The sequence below is a fragment of the Schistocerca americana genome, chromosome 1 (genome assembly GCF_021461395.2).
Source record: "Schistocerca americana isolate TAMUIC-IGC-003095 chromosome 1, iqSchAmer2.1, whole genome shotgun sequence".
NCBI lineage: Eukaryota > Metazoa > Arthropoda > Insecta > Orthoptera > Acrididae > Schistocerca > Schistocerca americana.
The window spans coordinates 1142060457-1142085786 of NC_060119.1; the positions used below are offsets into that span (position 1 = coordinate 1142060457).

Consider the following 25330-nt stretch of genomic DNA (forward strand, 5'->3'; position numbering starts at 1 on the left):
AGATGGCAGTTATAAGAGTTGAGGGACATGAAAGGGAAGCAGTGGTTGGGAAGGGAGTAAGACAGGGTTGTAGCCTCTCCCCGATGTTATTCAATCTCTATATTGAGCAAGCAGTAAAGGAAACAAAAGAAAAATTTGGAGTAGGTATTAAAATCCATGGGGAAGAAATAAAAACTTTGAGGTTCGCCGATGACATTGTAATTCTGGCAGAGACAGCAAAGGACTTGGAAGAGCAGTTGAACGGAATGGATGGTGTCTTGAAGGGAGGATATAAGATGAACATCAACAAAAGCAAAACGAGGATAATGGAATGTAGTCGAGTTAAGTCGGGTGATGCTGAAGGTATTAGATTAGGAAATGAGACACTTAAAGTAGTAAAGGAGTTTTGCTATTTGGGGTGCTAAATTACTGATGATGGACGAAGTAGAGAGGATATAAAATGTAGACTGGCAATGGCAAGGAAAGCGTTTCTGAAGAAGAGAAATTTGTTAACATCGAGTATAGATTTAAGTGTCAGGAAGTTATTTCTGAAAGTATTTGTATGGAGTGTAGCCATGTATGGAAGTGAAACATGGACGGTAAATAGTTTGGACAAGAAGAGAATAGAAGCTTTTGAAATGTGGTGCTACAGAAGAATGCTGAAGATTAGATGGGTAGATCACATAACTAATGAGTAAGTATTGAATAGGATTGGGGAGAAGAGAAGTTTGTGGCACAACTTGACCAGAAGAAGGGATCGGTTGGTAGGACATGTTCTGAAGCATCAAGGGATCACCAATTTAGTATTGGAGGGCAGTGTGGAGGGTAAAAATCATAGGGGGAGACCAAGAGATGAATACACTAAGCAGATTCAGAAGGATGTAGGTTGCAGTAGGTACTGGGAGATGAAGAAGCTTGCACAGGATAGAGTAGCATGGAGAGCTGCATCAAACCAGTCTCAGGACTGAAGACCGCAACAACAACAACAACAACAACAACAATCTCCGCCACATATTTCAGTTGCATTACTATATAATTCTATAACTGGCAAGTTGAAATCTCCTCCTATTATGTAGCACGGCCATGAGTATTACACAAAATTCGTCAGATTTTCTCTTAAGCATTCTGCCACTATAGCTCTTGAGACAAGTGGGCTATACAGGCATCCAATTACCATGATTGATCAACCTTTAGTAAGTGCCTCTATCCAACTTCGGCTGCATTCTGCATCTGAAATAACCTGACTAAGTATAACTGAGGTTTTCTAAGGCAATAAACATCACTGGTGTGCAGCCAATCCTTGGGGCATCTCTCACAAGATGGATTTTAAGACTTCACTGCCATTCACATCTGGCTCCAGGCAGCTTTCTATTAAAAATACTATGTACAATGAGTAACACTGATGGTGAGAGTTTTCCATTGAGCTCTTGCAGTTAACTAATTACATATTAAAATTACACATTTTGCCCTGCAAGGATTAATGTTCTCTCTGCACTTAACGTGGCTGATTTACTTCTGGACAAACAAGGCATGTAATCGATCACTGGGCTTTTGGAAAGGTTTCTCTAACCTAAAAAGCACAGTTTTCATGACACGGCTAACCTGCTAACTGATTAGCAACTTCCAGTGTGTAACACATGCTTGTCATATTAAGGGTGGGGTGGAAGAGTTTATCTTCACAGTTCTCCACTTGATAGAAGAGTTCAAAAAATCAGGGTGATATGGTTCAAGAAATAAACATCCAAAATTGCTGCAGAATAGTGTGAGTGCCTGATTTAAGCCCTCCACTTGGATCCAGACTCAAGTATCATGATTGGTTCCAGGAACAAAGCTGAAAATCACCTCTCATGTTCCTAGTCATTTAACAAAGTGTCAACTGCCATATTTTAGCCAATAATTTTTGTGAATGTCCATCCAGTTGGTATTTATGAAAATAGGTACAGTGCCCTCAGGATATAAAGAACTGGCAGAATCTAATGCTTCACCACGCTCTAAAATGCTATAATCAAAAAAAGTTGGTAACTAGCAATGTCACGTCACTTCCTCATATCAATATATTATAGGTTAAGTCTAATTAGACGTTTGGCTTGTAGTGTACATATTACAATAACACGGATAACACCAACTACCATAATATATAATTTCCCTTTACCGTCTAGTCTGAATATTCCAGATCATTTTGAAATGTGCAACTCAGATGAGACCTCTTCATTGACAAATATTTTCTTATTATTGAAGGTTTCCTATCCACCTTCTGCTGACTGTCTTCACTGGATTTGTTTTTACATATTATCTGCTGGTGGTGGGATGTCAAGTAGTGGAAGAACTGATCAGAGGGGTGTAAGCTGATACTTGCCACAGTAAAGTTGCACCCTCAGCAAGCAAGGAGACACTCACCCTCTTCTTCTACGCTGAAGGTCCGACACTCCTAGAGCATGGATACACCCTTAACAGTGATGTGTACCGTGAGGCACACTGCAACTTATCAAGAGTAAACAGCCATGGCTGCTCATGTGGGAAGTAATTCTGCTACACAATAATGCATGTCCACATGTATCCAAGGTCACACAAAGTGTAATGGCCAAGTTCAAGTAGGGGCATCTTCAGCACTCGCCCTACAGCCTGGACAAGTCACCAGGCAACTTCCATGTGTTTGGTCTGCTATAGAAATATCTCAAAGGGAAGCATTTCCATTTGGATGATGACCTGAAGGACATAGTGGGGGTTTGACTCCTGTCACAGCCACAGGAATTTTGGGAACAGCAAATCCCTTGGCTCGTGAAACAGTGGGATAGTTGTGCTCATGCCTCTAGTGATTTCTTATGAATAATGACATCAATTATACCCACAGTGTCGTTTCATACCTTTTCTTTTGAACACCCTCATACCTTGTCACAGTATAGTTCTTACTTTGAGAAATACAGCAACAGAATTGTTTACATGGAAGTCACCATAAGAAAGAGTTTCAAGAAAATGATGTCGTAAGGATACTACACACCTTTTTAGCAGAACGAAGTCTGTTCAAAAAATTCCAGACTGTTGTCCAAAAATTTTTCTGCGCTTACCTTTTACTTACTGTGCATGGTCTCCTTCAAAATACTCTCCTACACAACTGATACACTGCCCCCAATGCTATTTCCACTTCTGGAAGCAGTCTTGGCACACTTCTTGCTGGCTTGTGCAAAGCACTGTTTGGAAATTTTCTTTTATCGCATCTATCATTGCAAATCTTCATCCTTCCAATGGGGTTTTCAGCTTTGGAAATAAAAAAAAGTCTGCAGGGGCAACGTCCGGAGAGTACGGAGGATGAGGCAGCACGGAGATTTCATTTCTTGTGCAACAGTCACACACCAACCGGAATGAATGTGAGGGTGCGTTATTGTGATGCAAGAGCCATGAACTGCCTTGTCACATTTCAGGCCTTTTCCTTCTCACATTTTCTCAAAGACGTCACAACACATCCCAATAGTATCATCAATTAACAGTTTGTCCCTGTGGCACAAATTCATGATGAACTAATCCTTCACAGTCAAAGAAAACTATCAGCAAGGTTTTCACATTTTACCTAACCTGACGAGCTTTTTTTGGTCTTGGGGAACCTTTCCCGAGCCATTGTGAAGATCATAACTGTAGACCCATGCCTCATCACTAGTTATGATTCTCTTAAGGAACATCTTGTTCTCATTTGCCCAATCCATAAGCTCTTTACAGACTGTCAAGCGAAGTTCTTTCTAGTCTTGACTCATGAGTCATGGGATGAATGTGGCAGCAACACAATGCGTTCCCAGATGCTGTGTCAGAATTTCATGAGATGATCCAACTGAAATACTACATTCTTCTGCAATCTCTTGGACAGTCAGTGTTAAATTGGCATGCATAATTTTGTTGACATTCCTGACATGAGTGTCATCAGTAGACATCGAAGGGCACCCTGAATGAGGGTCATCTTTAACTTTCATCTGACCATTTATAAACCGTGTCCAGCTTAAGCACTCATCACCATAAGCTTCAGCATCATTCAGTGTGTCTCTGTAAAGGTTTTCTTGAGTTTCACAAAAAATTAAAATCCGGACAGGTTGCTCATCTAAATCTAACATCTCGAAATTCACAAACTGTATGACACAACACTCTATTCACTACAGCACTGAAATATAACTCACAGACATACAACAATGAAACCTCCGGCAGTTACACATTAAACACAGACATGTGCAGGGATGCCAGCGTCATTTCGCTCCAAAACACCAATAGCAAAAAATTACGAATGTCCCATAATTTTTTGTACACACCTCGTACATGATTCTGACAATACATGTTGTAGTAATATATATATATGTGCAGTTGCCTGGGCACCCTAATGTAAGGGGGGAGAAGAGCAATGGGGTGGGGGTGGGTGGCAGACAGCAGATAAATGTGGCTGGCTGATCACTGGACTAGAAACGGATGAGCCAATCACTCAGTGACACACTAAAAACTCAAGCCTAAAAGCAATTTATCGCTTAAAATTGCTTCTGCTGTTCTGGTAAAATATGAAATGTACTCAGTTAAAATATGCATACAGTGATTTGTACAAGATGGGCACAACTTACTGGATGATTGCTGGAGTGCCAAGGCACTCTGCACTAGATACACGCTTCAGCTTCCTGGAGACTACCATAAGCAGTTTAAATTGATCTTGTGAGTAGTATAGGGTTGAACAATTCAACACGGCAAATCACCCAAGACTAATTTTTAGAGCAGAGACTTGCTTGGAGGCAGGGTGGAATAATTTGTTTCCATCAGAGAAAGTATTTGAGGTATACTGTGACCACATAGTTTCCACTGGGAGGACAGTACCCAAAGCAGTTCTATGGAACTTGTAAGTACACAAATAAAATAGCTACAAACAAATCCGGGGTATGGCTATTGGCACCTGCATGGCACCATCCTATACCAACCTATTCATGGGGCATCTAGAGGAATCCCTTCTAACCAACCAGATTCCCAAACCCCTCACCTAGTTGAGATTCACTGATGACATCTTCGTGAAATGGATCGAGAGTGAGGACACTCGTTCCACTTTTCTTCAGAATCTCAACACCTTTTCCCTCACTCATTCACATGGTCTCCCCTCAACGCAACAAGCCATCTTCCTCAATGCTGACCTCCGCCTCAAAGATGACTACATCAGCACATCCATCCATATGAAACCTACCAACCAAAAAAAAGTAATACCTCCACTTTGACAGCTGGCACCAACACCACACCAAAAAGTCAATTCCGTACAGCCTAACCACCTGTGGCCGTCACATCTGTATTGATGAGCAGACCCTCTCAAAATATACCAAGGTTTTCACTGTGGCCTTTACAGACCGGAATTACCATCCTAACCTTGTACAAAAACAGATCTCCTCTGACTTAATCCCCGGTCACCCACCACCTTCCAAAGTCCCACCATCTGGCCACAAAGGAGCATTCTACTCGTCATTCAGTACTATACAGTACTGGAACAACTGTATCACATACTCCAACACGGTTTCAATACCTCTCGTTGTGCCCTGAAATGAGGAATGTCCAACACACTATCCTTCCCACCCGCCCCACTATAGTATTTCGTGCCTACTGAAGCTACACAGTAACCTTGTACATCCATACACAACCACTGCTCCCAACCCCTTACCTCGTGGCTCATACCGCCGCAATAGACACAGATGCAAGACCTGGCCCATACATCCTCCCACCACCACCTATACCAGTCCGGTCCCAAACGTCACCTATCCTATCAAAGGCAGGACTGCCTGTGAAACCTGTCACGTGATCTGTAAGTTAAGTTGCAACCACTGTGCTGCACTCTACACGGGGCATGACAACCAACAAGCCGTCTGTCTGCAGGAATGGCTACTGACAAACTGTGGCCAAGAAACTTCTGGTCCACCCAGCCAGTGAGCAGGCTGCCCAACATGGTGTTCTTCATTTCAATGACTACTTTACATCTGGATCCTTACCACAAACATCAGCTTTTCTGAACTGTGCAGGTGAGAACTCTCCCTACAATATATTCCACTTCCCGTAACCCTCCTGGCCTTAAGTTTTGTAGGTCATTGTCCTTTACCCACCTATCCCCTTTCCTGTTCCCATTCCAGTGCTACACAGTCTTCTGTTCTACCAACATACCCACAGTATTGTTACTTCTCTCATTTTCCAGTGCCAGCTCCCGGCTCTCACCCTCCTTCTGTTCAACCTCCCAACTGCATCTGCATGCTCTACCCTCTCCCTACTGCATCCCTGTACACTCCTACTCCTACAAGCAGCAGTTTACCATCCCCCACCCTGCTATCCCTCCACCTCTCCACCCCAGCCTCCTCCTTTACCCCACCATCCAGTTTGCTTCTCTGATCAAGTGCTGCTGCTCACAGTCTGGGATGGCAGCCACACACTGTGGTCATGTGTGTGTGTGTGTGTGTGTGTGTGTGTGTGTGTGTGTGTGTGTGTGTGTGTGTGTGTTTTCTAATTCTGATGAAGGCCTGTTTGGCCGAAAGCTTTGTTTGACAGTCTTTTTGTCATGTCTACTTGCGACTCAGCACCTCCGCTATACTGTGAGTCGCAACTATCCTTTTCATAATACTGTCATTATGCCATCCTGAATTTTGCATTGTTTGATTTTGCCTGATGGTTTTTCTTCCATCCCATAATCCATTGTTTTCTTCCTTAGTTACTATTTCTAACACATTACAATCTCTGTGTCCATCCTCCTTTCTCTACTTTCCTGTGCTTCATTGGTCTCCTTCCAAACAGCAGTGTACGCTTTACTTATGAGCCACACTGTATTAGCTGCGCACAACAGATGGATACAGCACCACGCTGACTGCTGGCGCATCATCTCATGTCCCGTATTATTCCCATTAATATCATTAATCCTAGATCTTGAAATTGATCACTCTTCCTGCACCACTCTTATGTATTTTCATGTGTTATTTTCAACATCTTCCCATGCCACAGCAACTTATATGTCACCCTACCAACCCCTCAGATCAGTGTCCAGTGGGAAACTCAGCCAGGCAAGTACTAAAGATGTTAAAAAAGTTCAAGATACTCACAAAAGTAAAGTGAAAAATAATGTTAGTATATTTCATCAAAATATTGGAGGATTGAAGAATAAAATTGATGAGCTTCTGCTTTGTTTAGAACATATAGAAACTGAGAATGTAATAGATGTACTATGCCTGTCTGAGCATCACATTGTCACTGATATGCAAAAGGTTAGCATCAATGGGTACAAATTAGCTGCACATGTAAGTAGAGATAATATGATGAGAGGAGGAGTTGCCATATATGTCAAAAGCTTCCACAGTGTAAAAAATTTAGAAACTAAAAAATTTTGTGTAGAGCAACATATGGAAGCATGTGCCACTGAACTAAAACTAAATGATGGCACTTTCATAATTGTAACAGTGCATAGGTCCCCCTCAGGGAATTTCCAGCTATTTCTAGAAAACTTGGATGCTTTGTTGTGCTATCTGTCAGACAGGGGGAAGCAAATTATCATTTGTGGGGATTTCAATGTTGATTTCCTGAAAGAGTGTAATAGGAAGAATGACCTTGTAGTATTACTCAGTTCTTTCAATTTGAGCTCCGTCATTGATTTTCCTACTCGGACAACAAAGAACAGCAGGACATTGATAGATAACTTTTTTATAGACCAAGATAAGTTTAAGGACATAAATGCGTATCCTGTTGAGAATGGTCTTTCAGATCATGGTGCACAGCTAGTTACAGTACATGACATAGCTCCATGCAGTATATCAAATCAGAATTTCAAAGCAGTGCATTCAATTAACAATATAAATAGTGCAAACTTTAGGGAAAGCCTAAAGCAGCTAGACTGGGATGAAGTGTATATGGAACCCATTACAAACTTGAAATATAACTTATTTCACGATACATTTTTAAGGGTATTTGAAAATTGTTTTCCCAAGAAAATAGTTAAACATAATTCCAAGAAAACATATAAAAAACCTAGGCTAACTAAAGGAATAAGAATATCTTGCAACCGTAAAAGAAAACTGTATCTAACAGCAAGAGGGAGTACTGACCCCGAAATTGTTCAATATTATAAAAACTATTGTGCGGTACTAAGAAAAGTTATTAAAAAGTCCAGAAGCATGTGTATCATGTCTGAGATCAGTAACTCTGATAATAAAATTAAAGCAATTTGGAATATTATTGAAAGGGAAACAGGGCGACCAAGAGCACAGGAAGACTTCAGTGCCATAAAACTGAATGACAAGTGTACTAACAAACAATCAGAAATTGAAAATATTTTCAATAATCATTTTTTAAATGTTGTGGAGAAAATACGATCTAGATCTTCACTAGAAGAGGCAAGGCTTCTAATAGAAGAGGCCATCCTGTGCCGTTTGAAACAACTGTATTTCCACCAACCTCTCCCTCTGAAATCAGTAAAATAATAAACTCACTGAAAAGTAAAAGCTCTTACGGAATTGATGGCATTTCCAGAAAGATACTTAAAGATTGTTCCCCACAGATAAGTAGGATTCTCAGCCAAGTACGTAATAGCTCTTTGGAGTAGGGTGTTTTCCCCGATAGACTGAAATATGCCATTGTAAAAGCATTGCATAAAAAGGGGGATATGTTGGATGTCAACAACTATCGCCCAATCTCTCTTCTGACAGCTCTATCAAAAATTTTTGAGAAAGTAATGTATTCAAGAGAAGCCTCCCATATTTGTAAAAATAAAGTACTAACAAAATGTCAGTTTGGTTTTCAGAAAGGCTTTTCAACAGAAAATGCTATATACGCTTTCACTGATCAAATATTAAATGCTCTGAATAACCGGACATCACCCATTGGTATTTTTTGTGATCTCTCAAAGGCCTCTGATTGTGTAAATCATGGAATTCTTTTAGATAAGCTAAATCATTATGATTTGAGGGGGCAGTTCACAAATGGTTTAGTTCATACTTAACTGGAAGAATGCAGAAAGTTGAAATAAGTGGTTCATGTAATGTTAAAACAACAGTTGATTCCTCAAACTGGGGGGCTATCAAGTACAGGGTCCCACAGGGTTCAGTCTTAGGTCCTTTACTGTTTTTGATATACATTAATGACTTACCATTCCACACTGATGAAGATGCAAAGTTAGTTCTTTTTGCTGATGATACAAGTATAGTAATAACATCCAAAAACCAAGAACTAAGTGATGTAATTGTAAATGATGTTTTTCACAAAATTATTAAGTGGTTCTCAGCAAACGGACTCTCTTTAAATTTTGATAAAACACAGTATATACAGTTCCGTACAGTAAATGGCACAACTCCAGTAACAAATATAGACTTTGAACAGAAGTCTGTAGCTAAGGTAGAATTTTCAAAATTTTTAGGTGTGTCCATTGATGAGAGGTTAAACTGGAAGCAACACATTGATGGTCTGCTGAAACGTCTGAGCTCAGCTACGTATGCTATTAGGGTTATTGCAAATTTTGGTGATAAGAATCTCAGTAAATTAGCTTACTATGCCTACTTTCATTCACTGCTTTCGTATGGCATCATATTCTGGGGTAATTCATCGTTGAGTAGAAAAGTATTCATTGCTCAAAAACGTGTAATCAGAATAATTGCTGGAGCCCACCCACGGTCATCCTGCAGACATCTATTTAAGGATCTAGGGATCCTCACAGTATATATATTCACTTATAAAATTTGTTGTTAATAATCCAACCCAGTTCAAAAGTAATAGCAGTGTCCATAGCTATAACACCAGGAGAAAGGATGCAGGGTTAAATCTGACTTTGGCACAGAAAAGGGTAAATTATGCTGCCACAAAAGTCTGGTCACCTACCAAACAGCATCAAAAGCCTGACACATAGTCAACCAACATTTAAAAATAAATTAAAAGAATTTCTAGATGACAACTCCTTCTACTCATTGGCTGAATTTTTTGATATAAATTAAGGGAGGGGGAAAAAAAAAACAACCCTAACTTAAACATTAGTGTCATGCAATATTTTGTGTAATGTAATATCTTGTACAGACATCTTTTATTAACCTGACACGTTCCACATCATTACGAAGTGTCGTATTCATGATCTATGGAACAAGCATTAATCTAATCTAATCTACTCCTTCTCCTTTCCATTCCACTTTGTATGTACTAACTTTTTCTAATCTAGTCACACCTGCTATCCCCCTTCTTCACACTTATCCACCCACAGATATGCAATCCATATTACAATCCTTTCATTTATTTTTTTCTTTGATCTCATAATGTTTTCATGTTGACTACAGTTGGTTTTCGCCTTTCACTACAGGCTAGTCCCCCAGATTTCATTTTGTTTTCCCATATATCATCTGTTTCATCCTTTTCACACATTTGGTGTATCTTTGAGAATTTTTTCAGATGTATTTCTATGTTTTTATGAATTTTTACGAGTTTTTATCCTTCACCATGAATCCTTGCTCCTTCCATCTTCACCAATACAGAAAAGTTTTCTTATTGCTATCCAGAACCCAGTCCCCCATACTATTCCTGCATTGTTGCTTTGCTCATAAAGTCTCCCCAAGTGCAAAGTACCCATTCTCTGGCTGCATGGCTGCAACATTTCCTTCCACAATGACCTCCATCAGTTCAGATTCTGCCAGTCCTTAACCCTCACCAACACAATCCTGTAAAACCATGTCAATCAGGCCCAAACCACCTTGCAGTACCTACTCTCCAGCCATAAAATTCTTCTGTTATGCAATCCCAAATTCTTGGATCCCACATCACGCACTGAAACTCTTGCCCTTCAGGAACTAAAGCAGCATGCACAACACAATTTCAAAAAATTCTCCAATCTGTTTACTTCCTACTCCCGCCTAGGAATACCACTATTCACTACCCGAACCACAACCTCTAAACCTCCACCACATCCCCTCACAGCTTACAAACCCAGCCTTGCAAACCTACTACATTTACCCCACCTTCAAAAACTCTGTCCCACCACCACACAGAATCCAGAACCTAAACAGACCTGAAACAGTGTCATGAAGCTTTCCTCCAACTCTTAGCCCCCACAAGTATAAGTCCTTTCCAAAACCCTGTATTTTGCCCCGTTCCCAAATTCAATATGCAACACTTGTTAGAGACCCTTTCCCTGTCCCTACAGTGGAAACACTTTTTTGCCACCAACCCTACCATTCAGACTTAACCAAAGACCCTGTTAACTTTCCAGAATTTCTTAACCTTGAACCTTGCCTCACCATCATTGCCCAAATCCCTCAATATGCAAACTAACCTTATGTCCAAAGAAAGAACTTCAATCCACCACCTAAAAACTGATCCCATCCTTATAATCCTACCTGCTGATGAAGGCTCCACCACTGTTATTTTGAACCACAAGGATTACCTGGCAGAAGGACTCAGTCAGCTGTAAAGATTCATCCATCTACAAACCCTACCACATTGACCCCATTCCAGAAATCTAGCAGGATGTCCAGTCTCTCCTCAAATCCCAAGTACTTAGGCCCAACCCAGACCCTCTCCCCGGAGTCCATCTCTCTCCTCACCGGTACCACTCCCCGCACTCCTACTTCCTACTAAAGCCCATAAACCCAACCACCCAGGACATCTCATTGTGCCTGGTTACTGTGCCCCACTAAGGTAACCTCTGCTATCATTGACAACACCTTTGGCCTATTATCCACAACCTACCCTCCTATATAAAAGATACCAACCATTTCCTCCACCAGCTCTCCAGAGTTCCTGTTCTTTTAACAAATGGCGCCCTGTTAATCAATATAAATACCCCCATCCTCTACACTAACATCCGTAACGCCCATGGCTTTGTCAATATTGAATACTACCTTTCCCAAAGTCCAACAGATTCCAAACCTACAATCTCCTTCCTAGTTGCAATGACCAACTGTATGCTCATCCACAATTACTTCTCCTTTGAAGGCATCACCTACAAACAAATCTGGAGTACAGCTATGGGCACCTGCATGGCACCATCCTATACCAACCTATTCATGGGCCATCTAGAGGAATCCCTTCTAACCACCCAGAATCCCAAACCCCTCACCTCGTTCAGATTCACTGATGACATCTTTGTGATCTGGATTGGGGGTGAGGCCACAATATCCACATTCCTCCAGGACCTTAACACCTTTTCTCCTCATTCGCTTTCCCCCTCAACCCAACAAGCCACCTTCCTCAATTTGACCTCCAACTCAAAGACAGCTACATTGGTGCCTCCACCCATATCAAACCTATCAGCCACCAGGAATACCTCCGTTTCGACAGATGGCACCAATACCATACCACAAAGTACATTCCATACAGCCTAACCACCTGCTGCTGTCACATATGTAGTGATGAGAAGGCCATCTCTAAATATACCAAGCTTCTCACTGAGGCCTTTACAGACCGTAATTACACTCCTAACCTTGTACCAAAGCAGATCTCCTCTGACGTATCTCTCCAGTCACCCACCACCTCCCAAAGTCCCCCCGTCTAGCCACAAAGGGACATTCCACTCAACACTCAGTACCGTACAGGACAGGAGCAACTGAATCACATTCTCTGACAGGGTTTCAACTACCTCTCATTGTGCCTTAAAATGAGGAACACCCAAACCACTATCCTTCCTACCCATCCTACTGCAGTACTTCGTCACCCACTGAACCTACACAATATCCTTATGCATCCCTACACAACCCCTGCCCCAAACCCCTTGCCTCATGGCTCATATCCTTGTAATAGACCTAGACGCAAGACCTGTATCATACATCCTCCCACCACCATCTAATCCAGTCCGGTCACAAGCATCATCTATCCCATCAAAGGTGGGGCTACCTGTGAAATCTGTCATGTGATCTGTAAGTTAAGTTGCAACCACTGTGTTGCATTCTACAGGGGCATGACAACCAACAAGCTGCCTGTACACATGAATGGCAGTGGTCCACGCAGTTACTTAGCAAGCTGCCCAACACGGCATTCTTCATTTCAATGAGTGCTTTACAGCTAGTGCCATCTGGATCCTTCCCACAAAAACCAGCTTTTCTGAATTGTGCAGGTGGGAACTCTTCCTATAATATATTCTATGTTCCTATAATCCTCCCTACTGGCTCAACCTTTGTTAGTCCTTGTCCTTTACCCAACAATCACCTTCCCTGTTCTCATTCAAGAACTACATAGCCCTCTATTCCACCAACGCAACCACACTTTTTGACTTCCCTCTGTTTTCACTGCTCCCCCCCCCCCCTCCCCCTCCCTCCCACCCTCTATGTAATCTCACAACTGCACCTAGCTTCCCTACCCATTGGTCATCTCGTCCCTATTACTCTAACAAGCAGCACTTTACTGCTCCCATCCCTATCCTGCTATCCCTTCCCCTCCCCGCCCCAGCCTCCCTCTTACCCTCACCTCCCAGTTTTGTTTCTCCCATCATGCGCTGCTGCTTGCAGTCCTGTCTGGCATGGCAGCCAGAGATTGTGGGCATTTTCATGTGTTTTGCATTTGTGTGTATAAGTATGTTGTCTAATTCTGATGAAGGCCTGTTTGGCCAAAAGCTCTGTTTGACAGTCTTCTCATTGTGCCTATCTGCGACTCAGAATATCCGCTATGTGGTGAGCAGCAACTATCCTTTTCATAATATCGTCAAATAAAATAACTTTATGACTGAAATTCCAGTGACTCAAATGACAGGACCAGCCACCAGCCAATTGCACATCTTTCTAGAGCACCACATGCTCAATGTGTTGTAGGCACATGCAGAGCCTTGTACAGTGTGGCAGACTGCACACATCGGCAACACTGGCTCTCCACCCCCCAACCCCGCACAGTCTGGCTGACTGAACATCGGCAACACTGGCCCCCCCCCCCCCCCGCCCCCCACCCCATACTGCAATCCGTCAAACATAATTTTATTCTAATCAGAATGTGACTTAACTACATTCAATGTGTGTTACCTCTTTTGAATTATGGCAGTGAGAAATGAAGTTTTAACGTGAAAATCATTCAAAAAGTGAGTGTTGGTGAGCAAGCAACAGAGAACTGAAACTTACTGGCAGGTTAAAACAGTGTGCTGGACTGGAACTCAAGTCTGGAATGTTTCCTTTCAGTAGCAAGTGCTTCTACAACTGAGCTACCCTCACAGTTTTACTTCCAGCAGTACCTCTTCTCCTACCTTCCATACCTCACACTAGTCTCCTACATAGCTCATGAGACTAGTACGCCTGAAAGATAGGACACGGTGGAGACATGGCTTATCCACAGACTGCGGGATTGTCTCCAGAATGAATTTTCACTCTGCAGCTGTTCTCTGCTGTGAGGGGGGTTTGTGAACTGGGTTTGGCTAGGTCAGCTGGTAAAGGTTCCAGGTTAGAATCTTGGTCCAGTACATAGGTTTTAATCTGGCAGGAAGTATAGAATCAGGGCACACTCTGTTGCAGAGAGAAAATTCATTCTGGAATGACAGATGCATGCAGGGCTTTCTAGAAGAGGCAGGAAAACAAACAAATGAGTGTACAGACTGGAGTAAATGCATAATTATGACTGTAATGAAAAAGAAATGGAAGGGGATTGAACTTATAGCCAGGGGAATTGATGGTAGAAGGACCACTTAAGTTTTTTTTGGTTGGATTCCAGAATATAAGGAAAGAATAAGATGATGACCTAATGAAACGTAGGTGACATTAAAAAACATTGAGGCCCAACATGGATGTGAGTAGCTGAAGGCTATAATATAGGAAAGTCTGGAGGAGGATTTCATTCAGCAATGGATGTCATGTAGCTTTGGTGATGGTGTTGGTGGTGGCAGTAGGCAATACAATTTACAAACCGACTACAGAAGAGCAATTTATTCAGTTGCACTGACCTGAATGTAGGTGTTTTCTCTTGATCAGTTTTTTCTTTATCAGTCTTATCATCTCTGTCATCATCACTGCTATCATCATCTGGTCTATCAACAAAGGCATCAAAGCTTGTATCTGGCTTGTCAACTTCAGATCTGTCTTCTTGTTCTGCAGATGGTGTCCCTGGACAGCTGTTTTCCTCTGGGACATCTGTTTCTTCTACCTTCACAGGTTCAGTGATCATTTCTGTACTGGATGGATTGGATGGTATGGTGTCTTTTGTGCCTGGAGCTTTCTCTTCCAACAGCTTTGCGCACTCTGGTTTAACCACACGAGGTACCTTTGCCTTCCTCTTAGCTGCACCTACAAGGGTCTTTCCAGATCGACTTCCTATAATTATTGTTCAATTAATTTAATAAAACCAGTTTGGTAAAATATTAACATTATTAAAGTAATCAAATTTCAATGGTCTGATCCACTTGCTACACCTGATAAGTGCAAAAAAGTACTCACTATATCGTAATAAAAATAACTGTTAAAATGTCAATACTAAGATATATCCCAGGTATTATCTTTACATTGAATGTGTGTGTCAATAGCACAATAATAGGCTCAAATATTATAACAATAAACTTTGGATGACATTTAATTTGAAGGAAAGAGAATAGTACATACTCTTTTTGGGGACAGTAATTACATCCCTTTTTGCTTCACCAGCAGGCCTATCTTCTTCTTTCACTTCAACATCACCTACTGTAGAGAATTCATTTTGAGCTTGAGTAACATTCTTCAGTCTTATACTCACTCTCCTCTGAAAATCATTTTCTCCTTTCCTCTTTGTGTGCTTTGTATTTTTTTTTGAATGTGCGGTGGTTAGGAGGGGAGCCTTATTAGCATTTTTCTTGCGGAAAGGCTTAGATTTTGGTTTCTTTGGTAATACTTCAGTACTGCTCTCCACTGGGAGCTGCTGATTATTTTCAACAGCTATATTTTCCTTGCTGTCACTTTCCTGCAACTGAGAAAATTATTTGTTTAAACATCATTACACTCATATGCATGGGATGTCTGAACCTCTATTGCTCAACCTTCATAATTCGGAATGAATGATCATGTCAATACAGACTGTAAAACCAATTTACAGCGGATATTAGAGCAAAATCTGTTAGAAGTAATTTCAAGCATAACACGTTACATTCTTATAATTGAAGGAGGACAGAGGAAGCAGTGGATAAACATTTTTTTCCACCAACCATTCTGACCAACAGTGATCAAAAGCCAACATTCAGCACTGCCTTTGACAGTTCATACCTCTGCCCCACCGCGACCCTCCCCCCACTTCCAAACACCACCCGCTTACCTAACAGGAATTCCCTACCTCTAGCCTGGCCTCAAACTCTTTTCTTAGGACCTTCACAACAACACAACTCTCTCAGCTGAGGGAAGAGCAGCCATCTACAACCTTCAAACAGACCATAATGTAACAGTCAACCCTGCAAATAAGGGCTCAGCCACTGTCATGATTAACTGCAGTGATTATCTGACAAAAGGTCTCCTCCAACTGTCTGATCCTAACCTACAGGCCCTTCTTGTCTAAATCTGTCACCATACTTACTTCAACCCAAGCTTCCCAAAGTGTACAAAACCAACTACCCCAGACATTCCATTGTAACTAGTTACAATGTTCTAACACAAAAAGCTTCAATCTTGTTGACCAACTTTGCTAACCCATTGCTCATACTCTACCTTTCTATATCAGGGATGAAACTACTTCCTTAATTGCCTCTCAGTCATACCCACAACATTACTACCTGGAACTCTGCTCTTCACAGTTCATGCCGCATCCTGTACAACAACAATTCTTATGGCTTTCCTGTCGTCAAACATTACTTTTCCCCACATTCTGTCAACTCCAAATGGACAACCTTATTGCAAATACATCTCACCAGCTAGACCCTTAAAAATAACTATTTATCCTTTGAGAGGAAGGTACATAAAAAGATCTACGGCACAGCCATGGGCACTCGCACAGCACTCTCATATGCCACCTTGGTTAAAGGCCATCTAGAGGAAAACTAGCTAGCCACCTATGGCTTCCTCAACCCCTAAAATTACCTATCTTCACTCTGGACTGCAACTTGACAATATAGTTCACCAGGACTTCAACTATATACTGTGCTATCTGGAAATGAGGGACAGACAGAGTATACATTCCTTCAAGCCTCTCTCAAAGTGCTATTCCATCACCCACTCAGTTTATAAATATTCTGGTTTGTCATTTTGCCTCAATTACTGCTAACCTCTCGCCACTGTGGATGGCCTACGTGCACTGGTTTGTCATTTTGCCTCAATTACTGCTAACCTCTCACCACTGTGGATGGCCTACGTGCAAGATTTGTCCTATGCATCCACCAGTCCCATCAAAGGCACACACTGTTAGCGGTAGGTTCACTTATGAAAGCACTAATGTCCTATACCTATACCAGCTGTGCTGCAGTTTTTGCACAGCTGTTAAGCTGTGAATAGCCAATGGCCATCAGTCCACAGAATAAACGTCACCATCAAACTGTGGCCAAGAACAGAGTTGACCACCCAGTGGCAAACCATTCTGCTAAAGACAACACACTTGAATTCAATAGCTTTTTCACAACCATCACATAGATATCCCCCCACCCCAAATACTAGCTTCTCTGAATGAAGTAGCTACGAACTGTCCTTACAACATATCCTCAGATCCTGCAATCTTGCAGTTCTCAATTTCCACTTGCACCCTTGTCCTTGACTTCAGTCTAATATCACCTATGCTCTCCTCTATGCAATCTCCTTTATCCTCAGTTCTACTTCCCTCTCCTAGTCCAATCTTCCACTTCATCATGTGCCACACACAATTCCACATACCTGTGCCAGGGTGAGCTGACCAGTGCCACATTATTATCCCACTCCCATGCTGTCTCACCTTCCTCCCTTCCCTTATCCCTCTCTTCAACTCCACCTTACACAACACCCCATCTCAATTAAGGTGCAGGGCAAACCAATGTAGTTAATCATGAGAATGTAACTGTGTACGTATGCTGCACATATATATTCCAATAGTTAGTTCTGAAGATGAACGTTGTCTTAAAGCTTGGCAACATTTTTAATTTTGTTTACAAGGCTGTCAAAGTTAGTAACTGGCTGTTTAGCATAACACTGAACAACTTGTGTGAATAATATTTGTGTTCCACCTTTTCGTATTCCTTGTCACAATAACACTACAAATACTCAAGTTCAGATATTAATCAAAAGCACTGAACTAATTTTTTTTAGTCATTAATCGTGTGACTGTTTTGATGCAACCCAACGCAAACTCCTCCCTTCATCTCAGAGTTGAACTTGCGTCAATTATTGTATTTTGTTGAGAGAAAAAAAAAACTTATTTATTCTCAATAAAGAATAGGTGCTGACAAAAAGCGGTGAGTTTGGTTTTCAAATACTTAGATTTATTTCTGAATCTGGAGGCACTGTTTACACAAGAAGTCACTTGACCAAGGAGCTTCTAAAAACATCTGAGAGTAAAAGTACGAGTGTAGTGACTCAAAACAAAAAACAGAGATAAACAAAACATGGCGCTCATATACGATGTTGATTAATAATTTAACACAAAACTTCTTTTTAAATACGTTAATAAAAAGAGTTTACTTTAACACTTTACCTTGTTAAATAGAAATCAACAAACAGGCAAACCCATAAGATTACAGAATATCTTCATATATGTCTTCGGTAGAGCTTTGGTCACGATGTCCGCTACCTGCTCTTCAGATGGGATTTGATGAACTCTAATTCTTACTTCATAAAGTTTTCATGAATAAAGAAATGCTTGATGGCTATTTGTTTGGTTTGGTGATGAAATTCTGGATTTTCTGCTAACTTCAATACTGCTGAATTGTCAATTCGGAGAACTGGAATTTCAGATAGTCTTGTTGTTTCTCCGAATAGACGAGTTAACCAAATAATCTCATTGACAGCTTCATTTGCAGCAACTAGTTCAGCTTCAGTTGTAGATGTTCCTACCATGGTTTGTCGCTGACTTAGCCGTGATATCACCCCTACTGCGCAGTTCATGACTGCCCCAGATGTTGATCTGCCTGGTTTTGAGCAGCCTCCAAATCTGCATCACTGTGGCATTCCAGAGTTGTGCTCTTTCCTCTTGATTTGTATGTGATTCCATATTCAGTTGTTACTGATACATAACAAAAAACCCTCTTTACTCTTAATATGTCTTCTTGGTGGGATTCTCGAAAGATCTTGACAGAACACTTACACTGAAGGCTAGGTCTGGTCTTGCACCAAGCGTCAGATACATTAATGCTCCAACTGCTTCTCTGTATGGAAAAGACTGTTTTACCGTGTCATCTTTCCCTGACTGTGAAACATCTGTAACTTTCAACGTTGGGGTAGAAATTGCTTTACACTCTGAACAGTTGAAACATTTTATAATTCGTTGTGCATAAGCCTTCTGGTAACACTTCTCCATTATTTGCCGTAAGCTAAATATATGGTCCTGACAACCTCTAAGAGGCCTAAACCCACACTGATTTTCATCCAATTTGTCCTCAACTAATACTAGCACTATCCTTTCAACAATACCAGAGAAGATTTTACCCACAACGCTGATTAAAGAGATACCTCTGTAGTTGTTACAATCTTTTCTGTTTCCATATTTAAAGATTGGTGTGATTACTACTTTCGTCCAGCCTGATGGAACCTGTCCCGACTCCCACGCCATTTCAATTATCCTGTGTAGCCATTTAAGACCTGACATTCCACTGTATTTGATGAGTTCCGACTTAATTTCATCCATCCTAGCCGCTTTATTGCACTGCAATCTATTGACCATTTTCTCCACTTCCTCAAATGTGATCCTATTTCCATCATCATTCCTATCCCATTGTACATCGAAATCTGAACCATTACTGATCGTATTTCCATCTACATTGAGCAACTCTACCAAATATTCCCTCCATCTGCCCAAGGCATCAACAGGATTCACCAGCAGTTTTCCTGACCTGTCCAAAATACTTGTCATTTCCTTCTTACCTCCCTTTCGAAGACTGCTAATTACACTCCAGAATGGTTTTCCAGCAGCTTGACCCAAAGTCTCCAACCTGTTTCCAAAGTCTTCCCAAGATTTCTTCTTGGATGCTGCAATTATCTGTTTGGCTTTGTTTCTTTCTTCAACATAACTTTCTCTGTCTACCTGAGTTCTAGTATGTAGCCATTTTTGATACGCCTTCTTTTTCCTTTTACAGGCTGCCTTGACTGTGTCATTCCACCAAGCTGTTTGCTTCATCCTACCTTTACACACTACTGTTCCAAGGCATTCTTTAGCCACCTCTAGTGCTGTGTACCTGTACATTGTCCATTCCTTTTCCAATGACTGTAATTGACTACTTTCAACTAACTGGTACCTTTCGAAGATCACTGTTATGTACTTGTGCCTGATTTCCTTATCCTGAAGTTTCTCCACTCTTATCCTCCTACATATGGACCTGACCTCCTGCACTTTCGGCCTCACAATATCAATTTCACTGCAGATTAAATAGTGATCAGTGTCTTCAAAGAATCCCCTGAATACATGTGTGTCCCTCACAGCCTTCCTGAATTCCTGATCTGTTATTATATAGTCAATGACAGATCTGGTTCCCCTGCCTTCCCAAGTATACGGATGAATGTTCTTAGGTTTAAAAAAGGAGTTTGTGATTACTCAGCCCATACTGGCACAGAAATCCAAGAGTTGTTTCACATTCCTGTTGGCCTCCATATCCTCTCCAAATTTACCCATAACCTTTCCATACCCTTCTGTTCGACTTCCAATCCTGGCATTAAAATCACCCATGAGCAGAACACTGTCCTTGTCCTTTACTCTAACAACTACATCACTGAGTGCATCATAAAAACTATCCATCTTATCTTGATCTGTCCCTTCACAATGCGAATATACTGATACAATCCTAATTTTCTTGCTAGACACTGTCAAATCTATCCACATCAGTCGTTCATTTACATACCTTACTGCAACTACGCTGGGTTCCATTCCCTGCTTTGACTCCTGACAGGTGGACCTTGTATTCTCCCACTTCCTCTTCTTTCTCACCCCTTACCCGAATGTCTCTAACAGCTAAAACGTCCAACCCCATCTTACTTGCAGCCTCTGCCAGCTCTACTTTCTTCCCAGAGTAGCCCCCATTGATATTAATAGCTCCCCATCTCGTTACCATTCATTTGCCGAGTCATATCTTAGGAGTCCCTGGTTTGTCAATTAGAGGTGGGACTCCATCACCTCCAAAGGTCCGAGGCATTTTGCTCTGATTGTTGCCAGCATCATATTTAAAGTACCAGGGAAGCAGGTTGCTAGCCTTACTTGCCTCGAATCCCATTGAGTTTTACCCCTAACGGTTGAGGGACTAACCAGTGGATTTGGTAGTCTTTGCCGTATAGATCTAGAAAAGGCATATGACCGGGTTCCTAGGGGGAAGTTATTGTCTGTTCTACAAGATTATGGAATAGGAGGCAAACTTTTGCAAGCAATTAAAGGTCTTTACATAGATAGTCAGGCAGCAGTTAGAATTGACAGTAAATTGAGTTCATGGTTCAGAGTAGTTTCAGGGATAAGACAAAGCCGCAACCTGTCTCCACTGTTGTTCATATTATTTATGGATCATATATTAAAAACAATACACTGGCTGGGTGAGATTAAGATATGTGAACACAAAATAAGCAGTCTCGCATATGCGGATGACTTAGTTGTGATGGCAGATTCGATTGAAAGTTTGCAAAGTAATATTTCAGAGCTAGATCAGAAATGTAAGGACTATGGTGTGAAGATTTGCATCTCCAAAACGAAAGTAATGTCAGTGGGAAACAGGTATAAACGGATCGAGTGTCAAATAGGAGGAACAAAGTTAGAACAGGTGGACAGTTTCAAGTACTTAGGACGCATATTCTCACAGGATGGCAACATAGTGAAAGAACTGGAAGTGAGGTGTTGCAAAGCTAATGCAGTGAGCGCTCAGCTGCGATCTACTCTCTTCTGCAAGAAGGAAGTCAGTACCAAAACTAAGTTATCTGTGCACTGTTCAATCTTTCGACCAAATTTGTTGTATGGGAGCGAAAGCTGGGTGGATTCAGATTACGGTTACGGATGTGAAAGTAGCTAGGATGATTGCAGGTGCTAGTAGATGGGAACAATGCACTATGAACTGAATGCTTGTTTTAATGCAACAGAAACCAAAACATTGCATTAAAACAAGCGTTCAGTTCATAGTGCTGTGGAATGTGGGGAAAAAACCGCAAATTGGCATTCATAAGAGGAACAACAACAAAAATGCAACAGGAGCGTAATATGTAAGAAATTGTCCATGCAACCTGCCACTGATGATGCCTTGCAGAAAATAAAGGCGAAATGCGTATGGCACTAAAATTGTGTTTTATTCAGTTGCTGTCAGACGGTCCATAAGTAAAAATTACCAATATACCATAATAGTGAACAGGGGTCGACAAGAAATTCGTGAACTTACACCACTTATTACCCGAACTGCCCATTTCTGAGCCAAAAATATCCATTTACAATGGGAAGAGTTACTCCAAAATATAATACCATAAATCACAAGTGAATGAAAATAAGCAAAGTAGACTACTTTTTGTGTCGAACTATCACTTTCTTCAGATACTGTACAAATAGTACAGCATTGAGTCTTTGAACAAGATCCTGAACATGGCCTTTCCACAACAGTTTACTATCTATCTGAACAGCAAGAAATTTGAACTGCTCAGTTTCATTAATCATATGCCCACACTGTGAAATTAAAAGGTTGGGTTTTGTTGAACTCTATGTCAGAAACCGTAAAAACTGAGGTATATTGTGATTTAGCATTAGTTTATTTTCTACAAGCCATAAACTTATGTTGGATGGTTGGTTTAAAAGAGGGGAAAGGGACCACAATACAAGGTCATTGGTCCATTGTTCCTAATAAAACAATGCCACAAGTGTGGGAATAAAACGGACAAGACATATAACACAAAATGAAAAGAAAGGAAAAACCACAAGAACAAAGGAAAGGCAATGAACACTATAAGGAACAAAAGAGGACAAGAAAACAACAGAGAGACCCTAGAAACAGAAGAGAGTAAAACAAGAAAGCAGATTACAGTGGCTGGCCGACCACGAGAATAAAAAGGAAGAGCCAGCCACTCTGCAACACATTAAAATTTCTACCCTAAAAGCACTAAGGTGGAGGACACAGAGGGACAAAGGAAATACCCTAAAACCTACATTGAAGTATAAACCCCACTCTCACGGATAAAACGTAAATCTAAAGCTGCTGCTGAGGCATCATTGCCCAACACCGAAGGCAGGGAGCTGGGAAAAGTTAAAAGTCCGCCGAAGAGCGGCTAAAAGTGGGCAGTCCAGCAAGAGGTGGACGACTGTCATTTGGGAGCCACAGCGATACAGAGGTGGGTCCTCACGATGGAGTAGGTAACCATGCATTAGCCACATATGGCCAATGCAGAGCTGGCAAAGGACAACTGATTCCCTGCGAGAGGACCGCATGGAAGTCTTCCACACACTCGTTGTCTCCTTAATGACACGCAGCTTGTTGTGCATACTGTTATGCCATTCCGTCTACCAAAGCCTGAAAACCCTGCGGCGTAAGACAGAGCACAGGTCAACTTTGGAGATGTCCATCTCCAGAAGCCGTTTCTGCGTCCCCTGTTTGGCCAGCCTGTCGGCAAGTTCATTGCCAGGGATTCTGATGTGTCCTGGGGTCCACACAAACACCACTGAATGACAGGACCGTTCCAGGGATGCAGGGATGGACTCCTGGATGGACACTACCAGAGGATGGTGAGGGTTGCACTGGTCGATAGCTTGTAGGCGGTTCAATGAGTCAGCACAGGAGAAATGATGCACCAGGGCATGAGAGGATGTGCTCATGAGCATGAGATATGGCCACCAGCTCTGCAGTGAAAACACTGCAGCCTTCTGGCAAGGAGTGCTGTTCAATATATCCTCCATGAAAATATGCAAAGCCTACATGACCATCAGCCACCGAGCCATCAGTGTAAACCACATCAGAGCCCCGGAACACGTCAAGACGAGTGGAAGTGACAGCGGAGAGCGCCCGGGTTAACTGAGTCCTTAGAGCCAAGCAAAAGGTCCAGATGAAGCTGCAGCCGAGGAGTACATCATGGACACATACATGAATGGACCAAGTAGAGGTGGTAAAGGGAAAGAGTCCAGTTCGGAGAGAAGGGACCACAATCATTAGCCTCGATCTGGGCCGCCGATGTGGGAGATGGACCGCCGCGGGCGGGAAAAGGAGGCGGTAATTCGGATGCTCAGGAGAACTACGAATGTGAGGTGCTGCCAGCAATTCCACTTAAGCTGATGATGATGAGGAAGCCACGTCAATTGGGCGTCGAAAACCAGTCCTAAGAATCGATATGCCTCCACTACAGTGAGTGGATCATCATGAAGGTAAAGTTCTGCGTCCGGATGAACGGTATGACACCGACAGAAGTGCGTGACACACGACTTTGCGGCTGAAAACTGGAAGCCATGGCCTAGAGCCCATGACTGCACCTTATGGATGGCTCCCTGTAGGTGCCACTCAGCAACACCAGTACTGGAGCAGCAGTATGAAATGCAGAAGTCGTCTGCATACAGAGAAGATGAGACGGAGGGCCCAACAGCTGCTGCTAGACTGTTAATGGTCACTAAAAATAGAGAGACACTCAATACAGAGCCCTGTGGGACTCCATTCTCCTGGATATGGATACAACTATGGGAGGCATCAACTAGGACATGGACAGTATGGAGCGACAGGAGGTTTTGGATAAAAAATCAGGAGTGGGCCTCGGAGACCCCACTCATACAATGTGGCAAGGACATGATGTTGCCAGATCATTCCATATGCTTTACATAAGTCAAAAAAGATGGCAACCAGGTGTTGGCGTCTGGAAAAGGCTGTTCGGATGGCAGACTTGAGGGACACAAGATTATCAGTGGTAGAGCGACCTTGGCAAAAGCCACCCTGACATGGAGCCAGTTGGCCACGTGACTCCAGGACCCAACCCAACCGCCGATACACCATACATTCCAGCAGCTTATGAAGAACGTTGGTGAGGCTGATGGGCCGATAGCTATCAGCATCAAGCGGGTTTTTACTGGGTTTGAGCACCAGAATGGCGGTGCTCTCCTGCCACATTGCGGCAGAAAGACGCCATCACGCCAGATCCAGTTGAAGATGATGAACATATGTCACTTGTAGTCAGATGAGAAATGTTTAATCATCTGACTGTGGATCCGATCTGGCCCAGGAGCAGTGTCAGGGCAATGTGCGAGGGCACTGAGGAGCTCCCACTCTGTAAATGGGGCGTTATAGGATTCACTGTGGCACGTAGTGAATGAGAGGACTTTCCCTTCCAGCCGCCGTTTGAGAGTGCGACAGGCTGGGGGAGTAATTCTCCAATGCAGAGGCTCA

General features: G+C 42.1%; 1 protein-coding gene across 1 annotated transcript in view; it reads right to left on the reverse strand.

The window, feature by feature from the left end:
- Positions 1–25330, reverse strand: part of LOC124597277 (zinc finger and BTB domain-containing protein 17-like) — a 71993-nt gene that overhangs the window by 40191 nt on the left and 6472 nt on the right. Inside the window, exons 3-4 of the mRNA XM_047135928.1 lie at positions 15486–15825; positions 14834–15200 (exon numbers count right to left, since the gene is read on the reverse strand). Coding sequence (XP_046991884.1) covers positions 14834–15200; positions 15486–15825 — 707 coding nt within the window. The remainder of the gene's footprint in view (positions 1–14833; positions 15201–15485; positions 15826–25330) is intronic.